This window comes from Megascapheus bottae, chromosome 31 (assembly GCF_031878675.1).
Source record: "Megascapheus bottae isolate mThoBot1 chromosome 31, mThoBot2.hap1, whole genome shotgun sequence".
Lineage (NCBI taxonomy): Eukaryota > Metazoa > Chordata > Mammalia > Rodentia > Geomyidae > Megascapheus > Megascapheus bottae.
Genome location: NC_143539.1, coordinates 9,161,220 through 9,187,124, shown reverse-complemented (window position 1 = coordinate 9,187,124; position 25,905 = coordinate 9,161,220). Strand labels below are relative to the sequence as shown.

The window sequence follows — 25,905 nt, the reverse complement described above, 5'->3', positions numbered from 1 at the left end:
TGTCAGTCTTGAACTGTGAGCCTAGGCACTGTCCCTCTGAGCTCTTCACTTTAAGTCTATCACCCTGCTTCTTGAGCCACAGCCCCACCTCTGGTTTTCTAATGGTTAATTGGAGATAAGTGCCCTTGGCTGGCTTTGAACCGCTATCCTCCAATCTCAGTCACCTGAGTAGCTAAGATTACAGACGTGAGCCACCGCACTCAACAGCTAATGTTATTTTTAAAATTTTCATTGAAGTCCAGGTCATTTATTGCCCTTTTTTTTCTCCTTAAAAATGAAACACATGTCCAAACAGTTCAAGAGCGAGGACTCAGTATTTGCATACCCAATGCTATGGACATGGTATTGGAAATATAAACACAACTACATAGATCTAAAAACCTATGACTCTATAAATATAATGTTGTATTTTATAAATTAATATATATCTATGATATACAAACCCTTAGCCTAATTTTGATTATGTTCTAAAAACTAAGTGCCAGTGATTGTATCTAGAGAGTCCCTTCTTGAATACTTGTTTGTTAAACATGTTTTGAAATATGATGTAAAAAATCAATGTTAATAAATTCTTTAATAAAAAAAAGAAGAAACACACAGGGCTAGGAGTTTGGCCTAGTGGTACCACATACATAGAAAAAAGCCAGGAGTGGTGCTGAGGCTCAGGTGGTAGAGCTCTAACCTTGAGAAAGTCCAAGGACAGTGCTCAGGCCTTGAGCTCAAGCCCAGGACTGGCAAAAAAAAAAAAAAAAAAAAAAAGCTCAGGAAGAGCTCCAGGGTCCTGAATTCAAGCCCCAGGATGGGGGGGGGGGGCATGGGAAGTGGAATAATTTTAAACAAGAAATTGCCTGTGAATAGCGTTCTGGCCACATTCCATACTTTTGATCAATACAAGTTGTCATCACTATCATTTTTCTTTTTGGTTGGTTGTGGGGCTCGAGCTCAGGGCCTGGGTGTTTGTCCCTGAGCTATTTTGCTCTCAAAGTTAGTGTTCTATGGCTTTGAGCCACAGTGCCTTCTGTTTTTCTGATGGTTCCTTGGAGATAGGAGTCTCGTGGACTTCCCTGTCTGGGCTGGCTTGGAACCATGATCCTCAGATCTCAGCCTCCCGAGTAGCTAGGATGACAAGTGTGAGTGACCAGTGTCCAGCCAGTGGTAGCCAGAGATGTCTTTCCAAAACGATTTCAATCCCCTTCCCTCCAGACTTGTGCCTAGAACCGTCACACACGCCTCCCCCCCCAGCTCTTCTATCCCTAGCCTTTCTGGGCTCTGTGCATCTTGCAGACCTGAGAGCTGCTTGTGGGGGTGGGGGTGGGGAGGGGATGGCACTGGCTGGAGGGGAGGAGGAGGGAGGGCAGCTACAGAGCCAGGCTGAGGGCTCTGCTGTTCCCATAGCTGCCTTTGCTTTACCGCTCCCAGCGGGCGCCAACTCTGAATGCCTGTTTAAGTCACTCCACGAAGCTCAGCTTCCCAATCTGGTTTTTTTTTTTTTTTCATTTTGCAAGGGCCAGATCTGTCTTCTTTTTTTTTTTTTAAGTCAAGCTTCTGAGAAAACCATTTATATTCATAGTGATTCTCTTTTGAAATAGCTCTTTTGAATGGGGTGTTTGGAGTGGCAGATTTTAGGGGCTCTGAGGAGAGGCTGAAGGGCAGGTGGAGACTTTCTGTTGTAGTAGATAAAGAATGCAAAGACTCCTGGAGCAGGCACCCCCAAATAGATGGAGTATGTGTCAGAGGCCACTGTCTTCAGTGAATTTATAAAAGTGATTTCTAAAAGCATGAGGCAAAAACCGAGTGCTGTGGCTCACACCTGTAATCACAGCTACTCAGAAGGCAGAGATCTGAGGCTTGCAGTTCGAAGCCAGCCCGGCAGGAAAGTCCATGAGACTCTTATCTGCAATGAACCCCCAAACAAGCCAGATGTGAAGGTGTAGTTCAAGTGAAAAAGCTCAGGGACAACGCCTAGGCCCCGATTTCAAGCCCCAGGACACTCTCCTCCCTCCCCCCGCCCCCGTTTAAACAAAGCAAATGATGGGACAATGTAATGTACTTGTAGCTAAACAAGTCTCCAGGAGACACACTATGCATTCTCTCTTCACCTATTTTTAAGCACACTTCTAGAAAGAAACCTGGGAAGAATTCTACCCAAGAGCCCAGTGAGAGGGAAAGTGAATTGCCCTGACTTTCAAAGGAATCTTGGCTTTAATGGTATTGTTTGAAGTTTTGTCCCGTGGGAATATATTTCTGTGCACGTGTGCCTGGATTTCCAATTGGGAATTTATAGATGACATTCCCTGGGCTGCTTCCATTTTTATTTCATTAAGTGACTCTGTTGAATGGCTTTCCTGTTGTTTAGTGAACATTGAAGACGGTTATTTGACAGATGATTTCATAGGTAAACTATATGTAAATTGTGTTTTAGAACAGAGGTCAACAGAGGGGTGTGTGTGTGTGTGTGTGTGTGTGTGTGTGTGTGTGTGTGTGGTGGGGTTTGAACTTGGGTCCTCCATGCTTGCATTCTAGATAGGTGCCCTTACCACTGAGTCATGCTTCCATCCCTGATTTTTTCCTCCTCTTTTCCTTTCTCTCCATCTTTCTTCCTGCCTTCTTTTCCTTTCTTTTCTTCCCTTTTCTCTTCCTTCCTTTTGTTCTTTCCTTCTTTCCGTTCCTTCCATCTTCCTGTCTTCTTTCTTTCTCTTTTTCTTCTTTTCCTTCTTTTCTCTTTCTCTCCTTTCTCTCCCTCAGTCTCCCTCTCCTCTTCTCTCTCTCTCTCTCTCCCCAGTACTGGAGCTTGAACTCTCGCGCTGGTGCTCTACTACTTCTACCTTTCTGAGGGTTCATTAGAGCTAAGTTCCATGGACTTTCCTGCCCAGGTGGACTTCTAGCCTGGATTTTCAGATCTCAGTCTCCTGAGTAGCTAGGATTCCAGGCTTGAGCCACATGGTTCAGCAGATTTTTTCTTTTTTCTCTTCTTTTTTTTTTGCCAGTCATGGAGCTTGAACTCAGGGCCTGAGCACTGTCCTGGAATTTTTCACAAGGCTAGAACTCTACCATGTGAGCCTCAGCACCAGCTTTTTTCTATGTATGTGGTACCAAGAAATCAAACTCAGGTCTTCATGCATGCTAGGCAAGCACTCTACCATTAGGCCAAACTCCCAGCCAGCAGACTTTCTTAAAGGGCTAAAGTAGTAAATATTTCAGGCTTTGGGTCAAAGGTCTCCACTGAAACCACTGAGGTCTGACCATGTCACAGAACAGCCATACATGGCATGAGAATGCACTGACGTGGATGTGTTCCAATAAAGCGTTATTGACAGAGTCACCTGGAAGATCTGTTTGTGGTCCACATCTTGCACAACCCCTGGGTTTAATTGACCAGGCACGGTGGCTCACGCCTATAATCCTAGCTACTCAGGAGGCTGAGATCTGAGGATCTCAGTTCAAAGCCAGCCTGGGCACTAAAGACCATATGATTCTTATCTCCAGTTAACCACTAGAAAACTGGAAGTGGTGCTGTGGCTCAATGGGTAGGGCAGTAGCCTTGAGCTAAAGATCTCAGAGACAGCACCCAGGCCTACAGTTCAAGTCCCATGACTGACAAAAAAAAAAAGCCCAAAGACAAGAGGACAAGGACAGATGGCATTTAACCAGAACTGTCCTGTTGAAAGGCCTACAAAATTGGAAACACAGTTGTTTTTTCTCAGGAACCATCCTACCGCCTCTTCCAGCCACACCAAGGTGAGGCCAGGTCCTCCAGAGCCCAGGAGCAGGAGCCCTCGGTGGCTCGAGTGGGGAACAGCCAGCCCCTTAGAAACACCCTCCCACTTTGAGGTACAGGGTTTGAAGATGAGGTCCACTCAGATCTGAGGATCATGGTTCAAAGCCAGCTTGGACAGGAGCATCCATGAGAGACACTTAGCTTCAGTGGATTACCAAAAAGCCAAGGAGTAGAGCTGTGGCTCAAGAGCAGTAGCTTTGAGAGAATGAACTAAGGGACAGCATTCCAGCCCTGAGTTCAAGTCCCAGTAATGGCACAATAAAAAAAAAAAGTTCTGTCTAGAGTCACATCTGATGAAGGCTGTTTGGTAACATTACTGAGAACAGCTACCTTGTTTCTATTTTGGTTTGTTCCAATGCCTTTTTTTTTTATTTTCTGCACCTTCTCCAAAGTGTTCTTTCCTTCTGGAAGGCTCCAGTGCCAAGCCTCCTCCCCCTTCTCCCAGCTCCTTCCCGTTTTGGTAAATTAGGAAATAAATGGTGCCAAGTTGTTCTTGTCTCTTTCACAAGATGATCTGTAACCAGCTTATTTTCTTTTCCTCCATCGGGTGAACACATTCAAACTAAAATTAAGCCATTACCCCCATCACAGATGACATTCCTCTTCATAATCATTTCTTCTTAATTGACATCCGGAAGCCCAGCTTATTTTAATGCTTTCTGGGGGCGGGGGGAGGGGGGAGTCTGAGATTTTTTTTTCTTAAGGTTTAAAGGTCAACAAGAATATGTTACCTTAATTTGACAAGTATGTTTAGAGATAATGCAAGCCTCGTTTGTGTGTAAGTAAGGCACAAAGAAATCTATAATTCAAGCTGGGAGGTATGAGGGCATGTTGTATTGGACTATTGGAGTCATTCTCAGAAGAAGAAAAAAAATCTATTCTCGAAAGAAAGAGCCAGAGACCAAGTGATTTATGCGCGTGTGTTGGGAGAGAAATGTTGGCCATTTTTAGAGTCACTTCATAACACCCTACAACAACAGGATCTGTGGGAGGAAGGAAGGAAAATGGGCTTCATGCCGCTGTCTCCAAGAGGAAATCAGACATTTGGGCTGTTGTTGTTGTTGTTGTTGTTGTGTTTTGTGTAAGCACTGGATCTTGAATTCAGAGCTTTGTCCTTTCTGTTGGTTTCTTCCCTCAAGGCTGCCACCGTACCACTTGAACTCCCCTTCTGGCTTTTTGTTTGTTCAATGCAGATACGAATCTCACAGGCTTTCCTGCCTGGGCTGGCTTCGACCCACGATCTCAGCCTCCTGAGGCCAGCCTGGCAGGAGTTTGCGCGATTCCATTTCCAATATAATCAATAGCAAAAACCAAGTTTAGAGGTATGGCAATTGCATGGTAGTATGCCAAGCTAAGCAAGTGAACTGCCCTGAGTGCTACCAATGAATGAATCAACTAATGAATTTTCTGTTTAAAGATGAAGATGTACTTAGGAAAATTTTAATTTCTTCATTTACAGCAGAAGAGTTCAAGCTAGGCACCAATGATTCACACCTGTCACCCTAGCTACTCAGGAGACTGAGATCTGAGGATCACATAGCCAGGTAGGAAAGACTATAGGACTCTCATTTCCAATTAACCACCTAAAAGCCAAAAGCAGAACTGTGGCTCTTATGTAGCTGGAATTATACCTTGTTTGGGAGTGTTGACAAATACTGAACTCTGATGCTAAACCTCCCACAGAAGGGTGAATGGAGCACTTATGACATAGATTCCCCAATTTGTAGTTTTTATTTCTCCCTACAAATCTCCTTCCTCTGCCTCTCACAAAAGCCATAACACACCTTTTCACTATCCCAAACACCCATCACCCACCTGTACAAAACCTTTTGTCATTTGAAATGGTACATAAGCCTACCTCTTGGGGGGGTGGTGGTAAATTCCCTGAAACCTTCCATCAGAGACATTGAATTCTTTCCTTTCTTTCTTGGTTGGAGACCAGCACTTGAACTCGGAACCTGACACTTGCTCATTGGCTAGCGTTCTACCAACTGAGCCACACCTCTAACCCATAGCTGAATTCTTGACTCGACAAAGAAGTAGGAGAAGACAGCCTAGAGGACTCATTTGGGAAGGTGCCAAAGTAGCAACTTAGTGAGGGTGGCAGGCTTGGGATTTTGCTAAAGGTCAACCCCATTATTTGGCTATTAATTATGAGTGGATATGACAGAAAATCATGCACAGGTCCCAGCAATATGCGAAACAGGGCTAAAAATCAGCAAGAAAATGCTGGCATGTGGTTAGATAGGAAAAATAGTTCCTAATATACTCCACAGAGCACACATAGGATAAATATAGTTTGCCACAATTAATTGGGTAATTCAAAAATTGCTAGTAGAGAGGATTTCCACAAAGAAACGACACATATCTGATGGCATGTCTTTTTCTGTCAACTGATCCATTATGTATTGTAGCATGTATTGAAAAGTCATACTCTAGTCCCCAAGTGTGTACAGTTATTACCATTAATCAATTAGAAATAAAAATACCATTTAAAGCCAAGCACTGGTGTCTCAGATCTGTAATCCCAGCTACTGAGGAGGCTGAGATCTGAGGATCCAGGTACAAAGCCAAACCGGGCAAGAAAATTATTTATATGATATGGAGAAATTGAACCTGGGGCCTCATGTGTGCTAGGCAAGCAATCCACCCCTAAATCCACACTCCCAGCTCTCCATGAGACCATTATCTCCAATTAACCACCAGAAAACTGGAAGTGGCACTGTGGCTCAGAGTGGTAGCATGCTAACCATGAGCAAGAGAGCTCAGGGACAGCACCCAGGTCACGAATTCAAGCCCTACAACCACAACAAACAAACAAGAAGAAAAAAGAAGAACAATCGACATCTCCAAACTGTAGTCCATTTTCTTTGAAGCAAATGAACTGAGTTGGAAAATGATATTCGATTTCTGTAATGGGTGCCCTAGCAATGCCAAATTCCAGACAAGAAATGTGTATGTGTGTCGCCTGTGTCTGTGTGTGTGTATAATTACAGGAGAAACCCTCACAAATATTTTCAAAATACTCTATCATTCCCTGCCAAGCATCAGCTTCTAGCATTTTGCCAACCTTTTTTTTTTATAGAAGACTTCAACTTTGTGAGCAAAGTAATTAATTATGTAAAAAAGGGAGGGGGGAAAAACTCAAACAACAAAAACTCAAGCAACCAAAAACAAAAACACAAAAGAAAAAAAACACAACCTAGCCTGTACATTGAATACCCACGCTGCTTCTGTGATACGAAGGTGATTAGCCAATAAATACAAATTGCACACAAACTGAAATCATCAAAGCTTCTACCTACATGAGTTCAGCTGGGAGTTCAGCGGTCAGGGTAAATGACCAAACTCGATCCAGTTCTCCAGTTCCATCATTCTGCATGATGCTAGCACACTCAGAGAAAACAGGGCTGAAATGGCTTTACCAATGCAAACCCTCCATGGCCAGCATTTGACTGCCGTGAGAGACTCAGTTGCCAACCGTGAGGCTGCCTGCTCTGCTTTTTTCAATGAAACACTCCAGGGCCAGTTTTCCTGGAAGTCCTTTCCAGAAATGTACTTTTTTTTTTTTCCCTCGTGCTCCTGAGACATTTTTCTGGGAGACCTTGTTGGAAGCTTGCACGGCTGCTATTTCTTGCAGGCATTCAGGCCTTGCCAACTCAGGTTGATGGAATGGCCCAAGAGAGCTGCAGTCAGGGACATCCATTCATCTTCTCCCTAAGCAGCCGCTGATGTGACCGGGCGCCCCCTAGAGGCCAGGCGCCATGCCAAGCACGTCCACCACCCATCAGGCACTTTGCAAGGATGCAAGGTGATGAAACCATCATCAAGTGTGGTGACTCACACTTGCCTAAAAATCACATCTCACTGAAGGGCTTACAGCCTCCAAACCATGGCTGTGGGGGAAAGTATGGCTCAGATACCCCCAGACCCCAGGCAAGGTGGTCTGTGGGAAGGCAAAACAGCATCATCCAAAAAAATCTCCTGGCACTTACAATCCTAGCTAGTTAAGAGTCTGAGATATAAGGATTGCTGTTCAAAGCCAGCTTGGGCTTTGAAATGAAAGTCCGTGAGACTCTTTTCTCCAATTAGGCACCAAAAAATGCTGGGAGTGGAGCTGTGACTTAAGTGGTAGAGTGCTAACCTGAGACAAAAGAAAAGGCTCAGCCTGGGAAGGTGGCTTAGTGGTAGAGTGCTTGCCTAGTATGCATGAAGCCCTGGGTTTGATTCCTCAGTACCACATACGTGGAAAAAGCCGAAAACGGCTCTGTGGCTCAAATGGTAGAATTTAGGGACAGTGGTCAGGCCCCGAGTTCAAGCCCCAGGACCAGCACATAAAACAGCAACCACCACAAAATGTCTCTCGGGGCCTGGTGGCTCAGGCCTGTCATCCTAGCAACTTAAGAGGCTGAGATCTGAGGATTGACATTCCTGCCCTGGCAGGAAAGTCCATGAGACTCTTATCTCATCGCCAATACACCACCAGAAAACAGGAAGTGGAGCTGTGGCTCAATGTGGTAGAGTGCTAGCCTTGAGCAAAACAGCTCAGGGACAGTGTCCAGACCCTGAGTTCAATCCCAATGGCTGACCCCCCCCAAAACAAACAAACAAACAAAAGTCTCCTGTCTGGCAGGTCATTCTGTTCCCCACACATGCTAGGCATCCTTCTGGCTGTCCATCAATGCCTCTGGTAAGCAGGATTGTTTCTGAGGACAGCCATTGATCAGACTAGACAGAGGACAAGTGACAGCGAGTGAATATTCATTTGGAAATGTCATTGAGCAAGAAGCGATTGTGCCTGAGGTGACTTGCCCAGCAAAATCAATTCCCAATGGGAGGTGAGCCAGATGTCCACAGGAACCGAGGACATGAGCCAGGGACAGGAAGAGGTGACAGGGGGACATCTAGAACAGTGAGACTGGGCACCTTCCTGCCACTATCACCCCCTCAATACTGGAGTCCTGAGAAGGTTTGGGGGTATGTGTGAAGGTGAATGCCTTCCCTAGGGCTTCTATTTTATTGTTTCTTTTTATGTATATTTTTGGTATAGGTAATGGGGCTTGAATTCAGAACCAGGGCACTATCCCTTAGCTTTTCCACTTGAGGTTGGTGTTGTACCACTTGAGCCATACATCCACATCTGGCTTTTTATTGGTCCATTGGAGATTCAAAAGTTGTGGATTTTTCTCCTTGACTTGGCTTTAAAGCGTAGTTCTCGGATCTCAGCCTCCTGAGTAGCTGACAGGTATGAGACACTAGCACCTAGCTGGAGCTTGGTGTGGTCACCGTACACTGTGCCACCCAGGCCATTGGGACCTGTGGGGGTGGAGCTACAACAGGGCCAGATGGAAGGTTCCAGAATCTCCAGCTGAGGGCCCTTCTCCCATTCCCATAGTCTCATCCCAGCTGTGCATAAATCATGGAAAGAGGCTGATGCGTTAGAAATCCAGGTTTCCAAATCAAGTCTGGATAATTAACAAGGGTCATTGAATGCATCACTTAAAAATAATTTTCATTTTAGAAGGGTCCTATAGTTGTTATAAGAAATGGCTTGTTGCCGAGCGTGGTGGCTCACACCTGTAATCCTAAGCTACTCAGGAGGCTGAGATCTGAGGATCAAGGTTCAAAGCCAGCCCGGGCACGAAAGGACCTGAGACTCTTATCTCCAATTAACCTCTAGAAAATGGGAAGTGGCTAGGGTAGGGCGGTAGTCTTGAGCTGAAGAGCTCAGGGACAGTGCCTAGGCCGAGTTCAAGCCCCATGACTGCCCCCCCCCCCAAAAAAAGAAAAAAGAAATGGCTTGCACCAAACACATGTTCACTATGTGACAGCAATCAGACACTTTGGGTCTTCATAAAAATACCTGTTTCACCCCGGTCCCAATAACTCACACCTGTAAATTCTAGCTCCCCAAGAGACTGAGATCTGAGCCTCACAGCTTAAATTCAACCCAGGCAGGAACATCCACAAGACATTTTTTTTTGTCTATTGTGGGGACTTAGGACTTAGGCTCTGCACTGACCCTGAGCTCTTTTTCACAAAGTTAGCACTCTATCACTTTGCATCACAGCTCCACTTCCAGTTTTCCCCTGTTTAATTGGAAATCAGAGTCTCGAACTGCAATTCTTAGATCTCAGCCTCCTGAGTAGTTAGGATTATCAATGTGAGTCACCAGCGCCAGGCTCCATGAGACCTAAAAAAAAATTTTATTGTTATTCTAAAGGTGATGTACAGAGGGGTTACAGTTACATAAGTCAGGTAGAATGCATTTCTTTTAGGATAATGTCATCCCTTCCCTTGCACTCTCCCAGTTTTTCCCTCCTGTCCCCACCCAGAAATTGTATAATTCATTTTTCCCATAGTTTCCAGTGAGTAACACTGCTGGATTTGTTCCCATCTCCGAACTCCCTACCCTCCCAAAGACAGATAAATGAGCAAACAAGACACAAAGAAAAGTGGCTGGAAGATGACAACAACAACAAAAATAAAAACTCTTGTGCCCATTTCCCGGAGTTCATTTTGGTAAATATGATTTTGTATGATCATATATATATATATATATATGCATCACGTCTTTGTGTTCCTCTCCTAAGAGTCTCCTCCTTCTGGTTTCACTGTGTGTGTGTGTGTGTGTGTGTGTGTGTGTGTGTGTGTGTGAGAGAGAGAGAGAGAGAGAGAGAGAGAGAGAGAGAGAGAGAGAGAGAGAGAGTGCCTGGAGTCCTGTATCATTTATCATGTGCCATGTATTTTAGATCTAGCTTCCGCAGATGAGAAAAAAACACGCACTGTTTGTCTCTCTGAGCTTGTCTTACCTCACTTAACATGATTTGTTCTAGGTTCATCCATTTCCCCACAAATGACATAATCTCATTCTTTCTAATGGCTGTGTAAAATTCCATTGTGTATAGGTAGCATCTCTCTTTTTTTTTTTTTTTTCGCATCCACTTATCTATGGTAGGGATTCGGGGCTGTTTCTATAACTTAGCTATTGCAATAGAGTGCAGCAATCTACAGGAATGTGCAAGGGTCCTTACCGGTATTGGCATTTAAAAAACAAAACCGTATCTAACACACACACACACCTTTTTCTGTGGCTCTGTCCTACAATGGGCTGAATCAGAGGGCCATATTGCAACACTCATTTTCTTACCTTAGGATAGAGGGACGAGGGAGAGACTTTCTTTGTTCTGGAAGCCCCATTCTAGACAAGAGGCTTCCTGGATGTAGTAGGTAGAAAGTCATTGTCATTGCCCCAGAGGGCCGAGGTCATTACCAGTGTCCCCTCACCTAGATGTGTCCTGCTGGCCTCCCTGGGACCCCAATTAACCATCTGCATGAGCTGCCAGCGGTGTGGGGGAGGGGCTGGTCCCTCTCCTGTGCAGACTGCTCAGCTAATGAGGGGGTTCGTGAAATTTTTAATTATGGCTTCCATGCCTTGCTTAATTATTTGCATATGGCTTTTTTTACAAGCGAGAAGAGGGCGTCTGCATGTGGCATTTTTCCCCCTCTACTCCACATTCTCCGACTTTAATTAAAGGCAGAACCTGAGGTCTTTCCATCACTAATGATGGTGGAAAATTAGCTTCCAATTCCCAGGGGTCGCTGGAGTGATGCACCCCGAGGCGGGGAAGGGACAGAGGGAGAGTGAAGTGGAGACACAGATGGCAGATGGCCCTGTGAAACTGCCACTCCTTTTTTTCTTCTGTCCTTGCTCTCCCCTGGCCCAGGCCACTCTCCTGTCACAACACCAATTCCCCCCCACCCCAGGCCTGGAGAAGAAGAGATCTTTGGTGGGCCTGGCCTTGGGCAGCCCCTGGCATGGAGGGAAGTGTGGAGAAAACAACTCTATCGCAGAGCCTCAGCCAGCTGCCTTCCTTCCTTTCTTTCTTCCTTCCTTAGCTCCCTCCCTCCCTCCTTCTTTCCTTTATTTTTCCTTCCTTCATTTTTTTTTTTGAGCCAGTCTTGGGTCTTGAACTCAGGGCCCTGAACTTTTTTGGCTCAAGTCAAGCACTCAATCACTTGAGCCACATCCTCTTCTGGCTTTTTTTGGGGGGAAGTTCATTGGACATAAGAGTTTCTTGGACTCCCTCCCTCCCTTTCTTTCTTCCTTCCCTTTTCCCATCCATCTTTTCCTTCCTCTTCCTGGACTGATGGGCTCAGAAGCAGGGAGCTGTCCACCACCCCAGTGCTGAACCTGCATGGCACCAAGAGCCCAAGAGAAGACAGGATCTGTGTTTCCCAAGGGCTCCGGTGTTGGGAGAAAGGAAGACAGACTAGGAAGGACCCAGATGTCGAGATTTCCAACATCCCTCTGGGAAAGAGGAGGGCATCGAGAGGTCAGTGGGGCAGAGAAGATATGAAATAGAAGAGGCTGTGAGGCAGGGTCTCATGGAGGTGGACTCTTGCCTTATGTGTACTCCCATGTTATGTCACCAAAGCTCTGGCCCCATCCCCATAGCTTGAGAGAGACCCATTTTTCTATAGAGCAATCAGGAGAAAGCCAAGAAACTTGATTATTCAGATAGACAGGCAGACAGACAGACAGACCTACAGAAATTTTTGTGCTGGTACTGAGGCATGAACTCAGGACCTAGGCACTGTCTCTTAGCTTTTACAATCAGGGCTGAAACTCCACCACTTGAGCCACAGCTCTGCTTCTGACTTTCTGGAGGTAAGAGCCTCATGACTTTCCTATCCGGGCTTGCTTTGAGCTGCAATCCTCAGGTCTCAACCTCCTGAGAGGTTCAGATTGCAGGCATCAGCTACTGATACCCAGCTTGTTCTGCGCTTTTGTTTTGTTTTTGATGTTGTGTTTTTCTTAACCTTGGAGTCTTCAGAGAGGAAGAGATGGCCCATTCGGAGGTGAATTTCAGGGACAGTCATTCTGGATGGATGAAGGTCAAGAATAGAGCAATCACCTCTGAAGCCAGCTTAGAGAGACTAAACCGGCTTGCAAAGGACATGGCCTTGCATATGTGCAGGCTGCAGCACACAGGATGCATCGGGTTGGATGTATTTGCTCTCCATTGAAAGGCCCTGGCGGGGGGGGGGGGAGAGGAGGGGCTCTAGCATGAAAGTTGCGCCTGATCTTTCCTTCATCCCAATTTCAAGACATCTCTGCCCACCACACATTGCCCAATCAGCTACTCTGCCAGGCACAGTTGGCAGTCAAGCATACACAGAGGCCAGCCACCAGAAGAGGGATTCCATGGAAGGAAGCCAAGCCTCCTTTCCATTTTCTCCTCCTCCCATGTCTTGGGATTGCCAATGGCTGCTTAGAGTAGCTGCGTCCTGCCAGGGGCCAGGACATTCTCCATTTACTCACAAGCTCGTTTCTGTCCATATTATTCCCTAACTTTCAATTTTCAGAAGTAAATATGCAATTTTTTCCCTCCCTATAATTTTCCCCTGCTGAGGCTGTACATGTCAGAGCAGCTGGGGAAAAATGTGAATAGCTCAGTGCTTTCTCAAAGTAAAAGGAGATGGGTACTACTTGCTCATGCCTTTAATCCTACTCAAGGCTAAGATCTGAGGGTTGAAGTTTACAGCTAGCCTGGGCAGGAAAGTCCATGAAACTCTTATTTCCAATGAACTACCAGAAAACCAGACGTGGGGCTGTGACTCATGTGGTAGGATACTCAGGAACGGTAGGTAGGTAGGTAGATTGATAGACAAACAGATGGACAGACAGACAGATAGAAGCTGGTCAGGTAGCATTATATGGTTGGGGTGTGTGTGTGTGTGTGTGTGTGTGTGTGTGTGTGTGTGTGTGTACTTGTCCTGGGGTTTGAACCAGGCAATGTCCCTGAGCTTTTGTGCTCAAGGCTAGCACTCTATCGCTTGAGCCACAGTTCCATTCATCTTTTTTTTTTTTGGTAGTTCACTGGACAAAAGAGTCTCATATTTTCCTGTCTGGACTGGTGTTGAACCACAATCCCCTCAAATCTCAGCTTCCTGAATCGCTAAGATTACAGGTGCCAGCTTCTGGTGCCCGGTGTATCATACATTCTGCAATGCTCTTGGCAAGTTCCGAGGGCTCTGCTGGGGTGGGTGGGGCAGTGGTCTCCAGGCTGGGCTGTCAGGAGAAAGCTTAACCCAAATAACCCTCATCTCTGTGTTCTGTTGGCAATGAGTTAATTGCTGAGAAGTGTATTTTTGTGTGTGTGCGCATACACGCACGCACACACGCACATGCGTACATGGGGCAGGGATGTTAGCGGATGAGGTAAGGTGAATTTTATTTGCTTACATACTCAAACTTTCTACATAGTCCTCTGGAGACTTCCAAACCTTCGTATCTCAGCAACTGAAGGTCAGGACAGCCTGATCTAAGCTTTTGTTTAGGAAGACTCGTGGCTGAGGGATGGAGACAGAATCAGAGTCTGACAAATCTGTCACGGCTCTTATTTACTGCATAACCTTGGCATGTTTAGCCTTTCTGGGACTTAGTTTTGTCAGCTGTGAAAAAAGAGAGAGAAGGACTTGGAGGCACATGTCCACCCACATGCGGTCAGTAGCCAGGCTGGGCTTTTCAGGGTCTGCCTCAGCTCCAACCAACTAAGACTGCCTCAGCTAAGGGCAATGCCCTTTTCCTGGGCCCACTCACATCCAGCTGTGAGGACACTGGGGACGTAAAGGTCCAGCTGTTTCTGCTGGCTGCAGAAGTGTCCTCTCCAGAGCTCCTCCTGTGTCTGCTTCTGATTCCTCCCTTCCTCCTTCACAGCTCTTCATCATTAATAAAACATCTGGGCTCCCCAAAATTCCATTGCAGCCTGTCTTTACAGAGAACCAAACTTATGACAAAAAGAAAATGTTCATGATTTATATATTTTTAAAAAGGTATTGTAAATGGGGGGCTGGTGGCTCACACCTGCAATCCTAGCTACTCAGGAGGCTGAGATCTGAGGATCAAGGTTCAAAGCCAGCCTAGGCACAAAAGGACCTGAGACTCTTATCTCCAATTAACTCCTAGAAAATAGGAAATGGGGCTTGGCTCCAGGGTAGGGCGGTAGCCTTGAGCTGAAGAACAGAGACAGCGCCCAGGCTGAGTTCAAGCCCCATGACCCATGAAAAAAAAAGAAGACGAAGAAATTCAAGGACAGTGCCCAGGCCCAGAGGCCCCAGGCCCAGGCTGGTGGCTCCTGCCTGTCATCCTACCTACTCAGGAGGCCAAGATCTGAGGATCATGGTTCAAAGCCAATCGAGGCACTAAAGTCCAGGAGGCTCTTATCTCCAATGATCAAGCAAAAAAAAAAAATTCAGAAGTGGATATGTGGCTCCAGTGGTGAAAATGCCAAGCAAGAGTGTGAGGGTCGGAGTTCAAAACACAGTACTGTTACAAAATGTTAAAAGATGGTGTAAAAAACTAAGTAAGATGTTTAGTTAATGTCTAACGTGATGCCAGAAGCAGCTCCAAAGCATGATACATAGCATGTTTTTTTGTTCCTTTTCTTTTGTCTGAGAACTAAAATTCTATTCTAGAACTTGAGCAGGTGTGCATGACCTATCTCTGTTAAGGCCTGTTTGGGAAAAGCTCAGCAGGGAATGCAGTTTTGTAAGTCACACTGGGCTGAATCTGAGGTCCTAGCGGAGGACTAGGGAGCTGGTCTGGTCCCTGTGAAGTTCATTATCCATGGATCACGTCAACCCTGCTCAAGGCTTCCTCACTGAAAAGAAATTGAGCATGCAAATACTCCTCGATCATAATCATCACGTATCCACAGGGCGATTCATAAAAGAGCTGGGAATCTATTGAAATTCAATATTGTTTTAGTCCAAATCAATATTAATAATTGTTTGCATGTTTAAAGTGTAATTTGCAATTGCAAAAATGCACAAAGATCAACCCGTAGTTGCTAAGACATCAAATTTTCCTATTAAAGGCACAGTCCCTTCCCTGAAAAATGTTTCTTACATAACAGAGGATGGCGTTGATCCGTGAAAATGGTTATCTATTATTTACGTGCCCAACATTAGAATCTGATTCCATTATATATGAGCAGAAAGGTCACTGTGATTTTTTAAAATTTCTTGATACTTAAACATACACACACATATGTATATATATATAATGTTGTTATTAATGCGTTATACAGAGGGGTTACCATTTCATACATCAGGTAAAGAGTACAATTATTTTTGGACAATGTCACTTCTCCTTTCACTTTTCCCCAGTTTCCTCTTCCTGTCCCCCTGCCCACAAAATGTCTTCATTTTCTTTTTCTTGGTCAGTAGTGGGGCTTGAACTCAGAGACAGAGCTTTTTCACTCAAGGCTAGTCCTCTACCAATTTGACCACAGTGTCACTTCTGGTTTTCTGGTGGTTAATTGGAGATAAGAATCTTACAGACTTTCCTGCCCAGGCTGGCTTTGAACCATGATCCTTAGATCTCAGTCTTTTGAGTAGCTAGGATTATAGGCAGGAGCCACCAGCACCTGACTAATTCCTTGATTTAAAAAAAAATTATTTTAAGGGGCTGGGAGCAAGGCCTAGTGGTAGAATGCTTGCCTAACATGCATAAAGCCACAAGAGAGAAAGCCGCAGAGAAAAAGCCACAAGTGGTGCTGTGGTTCATGTGGTATGGTGATAGGCTTGAGAAAGCCCAAGGACAGTATTTAGTCTCCAAGTTCAAGTCCCAGGACTGGCAAAAAAAAAAAACACTTTGTTTTAAGCTAATTATATATGCGTGCGTGTATACATAGGTGTTCGCTATTGTAAGAAATATGCATCGTGCCAGGCACTGGCGCTCATGCCTAGAATCCTACTTTATACAGAAGATGAAGTCATCCCAGGTAGAAAAGTCTGAGAGAATCTGATCTTCAGTTAACCACCAAAAAGTCAGAAGTAGAGCTGTGGTTCAAGTAGTAAAGTGTCAGTCTTGAGAAAAAAAAAACAAAAAACCTAAAGCACAGTATCTGGACCCTGAATTCAAACCCGAGGATCATCATGGAAGGAAAAGAGAGAGAGAAAGAGGGGGGGTATCTTGAGGTCTGCTGAACCCACAGGCACGGCTGTCCTGATTCAGGCTATGCCTTGCATATTTCCGTACTGCCAAGTCCCATAAGTCTCCTTGGAGCTACGTTCTCCTTTCTTGCCTTTTCTGCTGTCATTGGATTTGATTCCAACCCAGACCCAACCAGAACAGACCTACTGTTTTCTAAAACATAAATTACCTTTTAAGTTTAGAGCTAGTGATTCCTGCCTGTAGTACTAAGTAGTCAGGAAGCTGAAATCTGAGGAGCACAGCTCAAAGCCAGCCTGGACTCTTAACCTTCAATAAACCACCAGAAAACTGGAAATAGAGCTGTGGCTCAAAATGGTTGCACACTAATCTTTTTTTTTTTTGCCAGTCCTGGGCTTGAGCTCAGGGCCTGAGCACTGTCCTTGGACTTTCTCAAGGCTAGAGCTCTACCACTTGAGCCTCAGCACCACTTCCGGCTTTTTTCTATGTATGTGGTACCAAGGAATCAAACCCGGGTCTTCATGCATACTAGGCAAGCACTTTAACCACTAGGCCAAACTCCCGGCCCTGCACACTAATCTTGAGCACAAAAAGCTCAGGGACAGTGCTCAGTCTCTGAGTTCAAGCCCCACAACCAGGAAAATAAATTTTAAAAAAATGTTTCATAAAATTCCAAGTACATGAAGCACCTCTCTCCCGATAGCCCCTATTATTGCTCCAGCTCGTTCTGTACTCAACTTGGGCTATCGATCATCTCCTGGAACTATGCTAAGCACTGGGAATGAAAAGAGGAGACAAAGCTTTGCTGTAGCTACTATGGCCTAGACTGACCCCAGTGGTGGATTCTCTGCACACACAGCAGGAGGGAAGGGCCAGTGTACCTGGAAATGGGTTCGGGAGAGTTGCGGGGGGTCTCTGTGTGGGCATTCTGCATTCTTCCAGGGTAGAGGTGAGAAGACACTCAGTCTCTCTACCTGCAGAATTACCACTCTTTCCTTTCCTCTCTTGGTACAAATACCCTGTATCCAAGATGTGGCTGTATCTTATTGGTAATCGATTATTTAAGGCTTGGTGTTCTTTGACCAGAACCTCTGGTTCTTCTCACACTGTGTGTGTATATTCAATTGAAGGGGATTGAACCTCTAAGCTACTCAGGAAGCTGAGATCTAAGGATCATGGTTCAAAGCCAGCCTGAGCAGGATAAGCCCTTGAGATTCATCTCCAATTAACTGCCCGAAATACTCAAGTGGTAGAGGATTAACCTTAAACACAAAAAAGCTCAGGTACATTGCCCAGGCCCTGAGTTCAAGCCTCAGAACTGGCTCTCTCTCTCTCTCTCTCTCTCTCTCTCTCTCTCTCTCTCTCTCTCTCTCTCTCTCTCTCTCTCACACACACACACACACACACACACACACAATTGTAGGACATTGGACTGCTATTTTGGTAAGGAAGGTATAGGGGCATGGCTCCAGGAGGACATTTGAACTTGATTAACACTTTATCTACCATGATGGGACCTTTTCTGTGTCCCTGCAGAAAGCATAGGGGGGAATTAGATCACGTAGCAGAGAAGTGGATGGTGGTTGATGGTGCAGCTGGACTGGGCCTGGGGTTTCAGCACCAAGGACAGCATCCTCTCCAGCCGTGTGTGTGTGTGTGTGTGTGTGTGTGTGTGTGTGTGTGTGTGTGTGTGTGTGTGTGTGTGTGTGTGTGTGTGTGTGTTTACAGGAAGAATTGCATCTGCATTCCAGCCATCCTTCATCTTTGCACAGAACACTGCAACTTTATGCCTACGCATAAAAACGGGAATGGGCTGCAGCCCAGAGTTTTGTGGCGTTGCTGCTGCTGCTGCCGTTCAAGCAGTTTTTAATTAGCTGCAGGATTTTAATGAGCTGAAAAATCAAGAAGAGCCCCATCTCAGAAGTAAGCCATACACAGAGAGAGAGAGAGAGGGAAAAAAAAACTAGTGATTCTGACAAAGCAGATGGAGGTGGTATTCTCGAGGGGGACAGGGCTGTGTGCTTCATTCAAGGAGGAACAAATGAGTTCTCAAGGCCAATAGGCTGAAGAGGGAAGCTGGGGGTCAGTTGCCAGCACCCAGCCATGGAGGGAGAGAGAGATGAGGAGAAGTCAAGTAGGTGCCTGGATTCTCCTGACGCTACGGCAGAAGGCACGGTGCCGGATTCAAGGTGACAGCAGTGCCTGGCTCCATTCTCCTCAAGTTGCCATAGCAGCCTATCTCCTGTTGCAAGCTTCTCCTAGAGCCCTCAGCCTGGAGGGACGTCCTTGTTCCTGAACGTGCAAGGAGGAGACAGAAGGACAGAACTTTCCAGGGCCTGCAGCCTGCTGACCATGTGGCTGCCTGAAGTAGGCATCGGGTCGTGGCTGGGGGAGGGGGACAGGAAATCCCAGAGCCACGAGGGAGATGGTTTCCTGGGTGACTGAGGCAAGCCAGCTTCGAGTCCCTGGAAGAGCAGCAGCCACGCGTGTCCTTGGAGCCATCTGAGTGTCCGTCCAGCTATGGCTACTAGAGGTGCGTGTATTTTGGTTGAATTCCCCAGTCAATTTCCCCAAAGGGACAAAAAAAAAAAAACATGTTTTTTAATCAAATAAATAAGGAAATGAGAGGAATTGTTGTCTCTTGCCTGGTGTCCCAGGAGGTATTTTTAAGATTAATTGGATCATTTTTTTTCTTTCTAAAAGTTAAAAAAAAAATGGTGACGCCATTGAGGATTCCAGGAGAGAAGTCACTGGAAGGGGTTGGAATTTGGAGGCAAGTGGGGCCCTTTGTAAGCTCAACAAGACTGAGTGGGGTTTTTCTTCCTCCTTGTCTTGTGCCCCCTGCTTTTTTACCCTCAGTGATGTTTAATTTTCCTCTTACTATCTGTCGGGGCCTAGAAAGGAGATGTACATGCTGGAAGGTGACGGAAGGCTCGCCTTTCTCACCAGAGCTTGAGTGTGAGGTTGGCATGTGGGAAGGAACCGGAAGTCCCAGGGGAATGTGAACCCCTAGGAAATAGGTTTCTGGGGTCCCATAATAATCAGGTTCCCCTATTTGTGATGAACTCTATGCAAGAGCCACTCAGGACTGGAAGAGGAGACCAAGGTCTTTGGATCAGCACCTCCCTGCTGTCTTTTGAAAATATGAGACTTTGGGGAGTCGGGGAGCTCCTTGGTGAAGATTATCTGGCATGCAAAACTTCCAGTCTGTTGGCTGTTAGGGACCTCCTGTCTACCCCCCCCACCCTTAGGGGAACAAGGCACCCCCTCTTAAGTGCTCCAAACCCCGCCGACGATCAGCCAGTACCCCAAGCACAGAATGAAACTGCTCTGTGAGTCTTGTGGACACAGAGTTGGGCAATGGAGCTGGTTTGATCATCCTTGAGAGAGCAAACAGGGAAAAGAGGACCCCAGAATGGAGGCTGTGGTCAGGGCGGGAGTGAAGGAGCTTAGGGAGTGGTGGGAAAACCACTCACAGCTCTAACAAAAGCTGCCTGGATATGGACAAGGCCCCGGCGCCTCTCTTGATGGCCCTGGGAATGACAGATGAGCACTGTTGGTTCATTCTCCTGGCACAGGGATGGTTTGGGGTGTGGTGGGGGAGGGTGCTATTCTTTCCCCTCCCTCCTAGATTGGGGGAGGGTTGTGGTCATCAGACATATGTGTGGTCAGTTCCTGACCAGCCGGGGATAGGTTTGGTTCAGGATGATTCAGAAAGGGAAATAAACAGGGGCTGTGACGGTGACAGGTACAGATGGGGAGGGGCCGGAGAGACCAGGCGCTCTGCACAGCCATGCTCCTGCAGCATCAGCCGCTGAGCCAACAAGATGACGATTGCCCAGCTTCTGGGTCCTCTTTGTTTATCAAATGACGAGCCTTCCAGTGGGACTGGGACTTGTTAGCCATATTTTCCAGGAGCTTTGTGAACTTTCTCCCTTCTCTCCAGCTCTCTCTCCACCTGTGTGAGTTGGCTTCCTCATCCTTGTGACCCAAACAACTTCCAGAAAGAAAGGATTACAGCCAGATACCCATGGCTCCCACCTGTCATTCTAGCTATACAGGAGGCTGAGAACTGAGGATCATGGTTCAAAGCCAGCCTAGGCAAGAAGGTCTGTGAGATTGGAGGAACCACTCAAGAGCTGGAAGCTGAGCTGTGGCTCGAGTCATAGAGGGCTAGCTTTGTCCAAAAAAGCTCAGGGAAAGCTGCCCAGGCCCTGAGTTCAAGCCCCAGGACACACACACACACACACACACACACACACACACACTCAGAAGGAGAGGGGCAGGGAATTCATTTGGACTCGTGGTTTCAGAACATTTAGTCCATAATAGCTTGGCTCCATTGAGCATGGGCAAAAAGAACATTCTGGCAGCAGAAGCTCCCATAAGACACTGTTGACTTCATGGTGGACAGGACGGAGAGGGACAGACACACAGGAAGAGGGCAGGGGCAAGAGGCAACCAGCCAGCTCTAGTCACCAATGGTCATCTAGCTAGTGACCATTCACCAGATGTGTGGTGTCTTTGTGCAGATGTATGCATGGTAGAAGCAAATTTCTAGTGTGTGTGTGTGTGTGTGTGTGTGTGTGTGTGTGTGTGTGTGTATACTGAGGCTTAAATTTAGGGCCTTGAGTGCTCTTCCTTAGCTTTTTCACTCAAGGCCAATGACTCAACCACTTAAGCCACAGTTCTATCTCTAAGCTTTTTTGCTAGTTCATTGGAGGTAAGAATCTCCACAGACTTTCTTTCCCCAGCTGGCTTCGAACTGGATCCTCAGATCTCAGCTTCTTGAGTAGCTGAGCCACCAGCATACCTGGTTTCATATCTACCCTTCTAACTCCTTTCCAGGACGTCTTGGATGCCCAAGGGGATAAGCCAACTACTGGGGAGCTGGGGAATGGTCAATGGAAGTAGAAGAGAGTAGCTCCACCCCCACCTCCTTTTTATTTATTTTTATTTTTTGGTCTGTCCTGGGGCTCGAACTCGGGGCCTGGGCGCCATCCCTGAGCTCTTCAGCTCAAGGCTACCTCCCTGCCATTGAGCCAAACCCCACTTCCCTTTTTCTAAAGGTTAATTGGAAATAGGAATCTCACATCCTTTTGTACTCAGGCTGGCTTTGAACCTTGATCCTCAGATCTCAGCTTCCTGAGTAGCTAGAATTATGGGTGTAAGCCACCATGCCCGGCTGTCCCTGAGCTTTTTGTGCTTAAGGCTAGTGCTCTGCCACTTTGGGCCCCAGCACCCTTTCCAGTTTTCTGGTGGTTCACTGGAGATAGTCTCATAGGCTTCCTTGCCCGGGCTAGCTTTGAACCTCAGCCTCCTGAGTAACATAGATGACAGTCCAGGGCCAGTTATGCCCAACCCTCCTACCCCCTTGATTGCTCACACTTGGTAGCCACTGGCACTGGAAGGTCCCCAAATCTGCTATGGCAAGGGATCCCTGTGGCCTTGTCCTTTAGAGAGTTCTGGAATCTCGGTGGCAAGTGCAGAGGGAGAGGTCATGGTTTGAGACGAGGTGTTCTGGAGCCAAGTGGGTCATCTTTGTTCATTCCTGCTCAGGTGAGGAAGAGACAGGTGGACAGAATTCTCCTGATCATGTGGAATGGGCCTAAGGCCCAGGCCCCGCAACCAGAGGGGTCATAATGGAGACTTAGGGCTCTTCTTTTCTTTTTTGTCAGTTGCAGGGTTTGAACTCAGGGTCTGGATGCTGTCCCTGAGCTTTCTTCCCTCAAAGTTAGCCCTCTACCATTTTGAACCACATCTCCACATCCGGTTGTCTAGTGTTTCATTGGAGATTAAGAGTCTCATGGACTTTCCTTCCAGGGCCGGCTTTGAACAACGACCCTTCTATCTCAGCCTCCTGAGGAGCTAGGATTACACCTGTAAGCCACTGGCTTCTGGCAGTCCATTTTCCTTTACTGGAAGTAAGGGAGGAAGGATGCTGACTGGTAGCTGGGCCCACACAGTCTCTCTTTATTTATCTATTTATTGTTAAGGGGAGAGCCATGGCAGAGAGGTAAGGGGTATAGCCCCCTCCCCCAAGCCAGGTCTAAAGACTAAAAACTAACTCAGCTCAGTGCTGCCTCTCAAATAATATAAAAACAGAGGTCGTGGGAACCACCCTTTTGGCACAGTCCAGGGATCCCCACGTCAGGCGCGGAAAGGCCTGAGGCAGGTTAATTAAAGTTAACTGAGTGAGAAAATAATTACAGAGACTGCAGAGGGAAGAAACCCAAACCTGCAGTTTATACGTCTTGGCCCCTGAGCTTTGCCGAGAAGCAATCTGGTCTTCGGGAATATTTTTCCAGGCAGGGTAAAAAAGAAGAAAGCTCTTTCTGCCTCACAATTCAAAGGCTAGATAAAGTGGGAGAAGACTGCCCTAGGTCAAGACCAGTTGCCAGTGACTCACCCCTGTCTGCCTAGCTACTCAGGAGGCTGAGATCTGAGAATCAAGGATCAAGGTTGAAAGCCAGACTGGGCAGGAAAGTCTGTGAAACTCTTTTTCCCAATGACCAGCAAAAAGTCAGAAGTGGAGCTGTGACTCAGTTTGCTGGAGCACCAGTTTTGAGTTAAAAAGCTAAGGGAGTGTGCCCAGGTCCTGAGTTCAAGTCTCAATATCAACATGAAACAAACAAAATCCAGGCACTGGTGGCTTATGCCTATAATCTTAGCTACATTTGAGGTTAAGATGTGAGGATCAGGGTTCAAAGCCAGCCTGGCCACGAAAGTCCATGAGACTCTTATCTCCAATTAGCCACCACAAAAATTGGATGTGGCGCTGTGGCTCAAGTTGTAGGGCACTAGCTTTGAGCTGAAGAGTTTGGAGAAAGCACCCAGGTCCAAAGTTCAAGCCCCACAACTGACCAAGAAAAAAGACACAACTGGTCTGTGGCCAGAGGAACCATCTAACTGTGGTCTGAGAGGCTACTGGGAGGAATCCTGGTGGCCTCAGTTTCCCTTTTAAACAGTGTCTTAAGGGAACAATGCCCCTACAGGCTTCTTGTTTAGCCAATGGTTCTGGTGGAAATAAGGTAACAGAGGGACAGAGGGACAGAAAGGATGGTCCCTCAACAGGGGGGATGCCAAGTCAGTCCAAAGCCAGCCAGGGCAAGAAAGTCTATGAGACTCTTCTCTCCAAAGGGGCCAGGAGCTGATGTCTTGCACCTGTCACCCTTGCTACTCAGGAGAATCAGGGTTCGAAGCCAGCCTGTCCAGGAATGACCTTAAGACTCTTATCTCCAGTGAACCACCAGGAAACTGGAAGTGGCACTGTGGCTCAAAGTGGTAGAGCACTAGCCTTGAATAAAAAGAGCTCAGGGACAATGCCTAGGCCTGGAGTTCAAGCCCCACAACTGACAAAAAAAATTAAAAATAAAATAAAAAGATGGAAGGCTCATACCGTGACACCATGGCTGCAACTCAGAACGCTTTCTCCCCCTCTGCCCTGCAGACCCTCCGTCTAATGGATGCCTGGTGTGAACCATGAAGGCAGAAAGTGTCTCCCACGCTGCGACGGTGAGCCTGGAACACACCCTGGATGTCCCCACGACCCAGAACCATGCGGCTGGCCTGCATGTTCTCATCCATCCTACTTTTTGGAGCCGCCGGCCTCCTCCTCTTCATCAGCCTGCAGGACCCCACAGAGGTCGCCCCGCCGCCAGCACCAGGTGAGACAGATACACCTCCTCTCCTTCCTGCCCAAGGCCCAGGCCACCTGGCTGCTCTCATGTGCTGCTGGGCTAGAAGGTAGCATGGAGAGCCCCCAGCAGGCAGAAGAGGGGTCCCGAAACCACACACACACACACACACACACACACACACACACACACCATCAGAATGCTTTGTCTAGTGAGAAACTTTTAGCAATGGGGTGGATCTCTTGCAGAGGAAGAAGAAGCTGTCATTCTGTCCATTCAGCTGTTGTCTTCCTTGAAATTCTTATTCTTTTCTTTTCTTTTTTTTCTCATGTGCTGGTCCTCCGGCTTGAACTGAGGGCCCAGGTGCTATCCCTGACTTTTTTTTTTTTTTTGCCAGTCCTGGGCTTGAGCTCAGGGCCTGAGCACTGTCCTTGGACTTTCTCAAGGCTAGAGCTCTACCACTTGAGCCACAGCTCCAAAGCTTTTGCTTTGTTTTTGTTTAAAGCTGACACTCTACCACTTGAGCCACAGCTCCACCTCTGGCTCTGGGTTGTGGTTGTCATTGTCATTGTTGTTGTTATGGTGGGGGTGGTCTGCTCCTGGGGCTTGAACTCAAGGCCTGGGCACTATCTTGAGTTCTTTTATCAAGGTTAGTGGTCTACCAATTGGAGCCACAGCTTTTTCACTTCCTGTGTTTTGAGAGTGGTTCCTTGGAGATAAGAGCCTCATGCTGGACTTTCCTGCCAGGGGTGGCTTCGAACCTGAATCCTCAGATCTCAACCTCCTGAGTAGCTAGGATAAGAGGCATGAACCACAAGTGCTTGGCTGACTTCTGGCTCTTCTGTGGTTCACTGGCGATAAGAGCCTCATAGATTTGGCTGGCTTTGAACTACCATCCTCAGATCTCAGTCTCAGTGAGTAGCTAGGATGACAGGTGTCAATCACCAGCACCCACTTCCTGCCTCACCCCACCCCACCCCTGTTTGTGCTTTGTGACCCTCCAGAGGAGACACACACCTGCACACACTCTGGATATGGCTGTGTCTCAGGACGACTGGAATTTAGAACAGATTTGCAACCAGAGGTTTAGGCTGTAACCAAAAGCCTCATCACCAAGATCTGACTGGCAGCTGCTGCCAGAGGCCCCATAGCAGAAGAGGCCCTGGAGTCATGGCTTCCACTAGGGGTGGTGGGTGGCAGGTAGCCGGGTGGCGGGTGGGCGGGGCCTGTGATCTCTGGTCAAACGCCCACCCGACCGCAGCTGGAAGCTGTCAAAAGTAGGTCTGGTTGCTTTCTGGCTTCTGAAGAAGCAAGTTCGAGTGACGCAGTTGGCTCCTCTGGGGACTTTGTAACCTCTTGGGAGACCTAGAAATAACCAGCAGGTGACAATGAGTCAGCCACAGCTGAGCCCCACAGAGTGTGTAAGCTTTGGATAAAGGCAGCGCGCACCTTTGTTGTGCATGTGGCTGGTGTCTGTGCCATGTGAAAGGAGGCAGGGATGGACCGGTGGTGTCCACTGGGGGGGCTGC

The 25,905-nt window shown here is 47.0% G+C and overlaps 1 protein-coding gene across 1 annotated transcript in view; it reads left to right on the top strand.

Annotated features, from left to right (window-relative positions):
- Chst8 (carbohydrate sulfotransferase 8) overlaps positions 1-25,905 on the top strand; it is an 81,150-nt gene that overhangs the window by 21,373 nt on the left and 33,872 nt on the right. The window contains exon 2 of the mRNA XM_090321976.1: positions 24,190-24,406. Coding sequence (XP_090178102.1) covers positions 24,277-24,406 — 130 coding nt within the window. The 5' untranslated portion in view covers positions 24,190-24,276. The remainder of the gene's footprint in view (positions 1-24,189; positions 24,407-25,905) is intronic.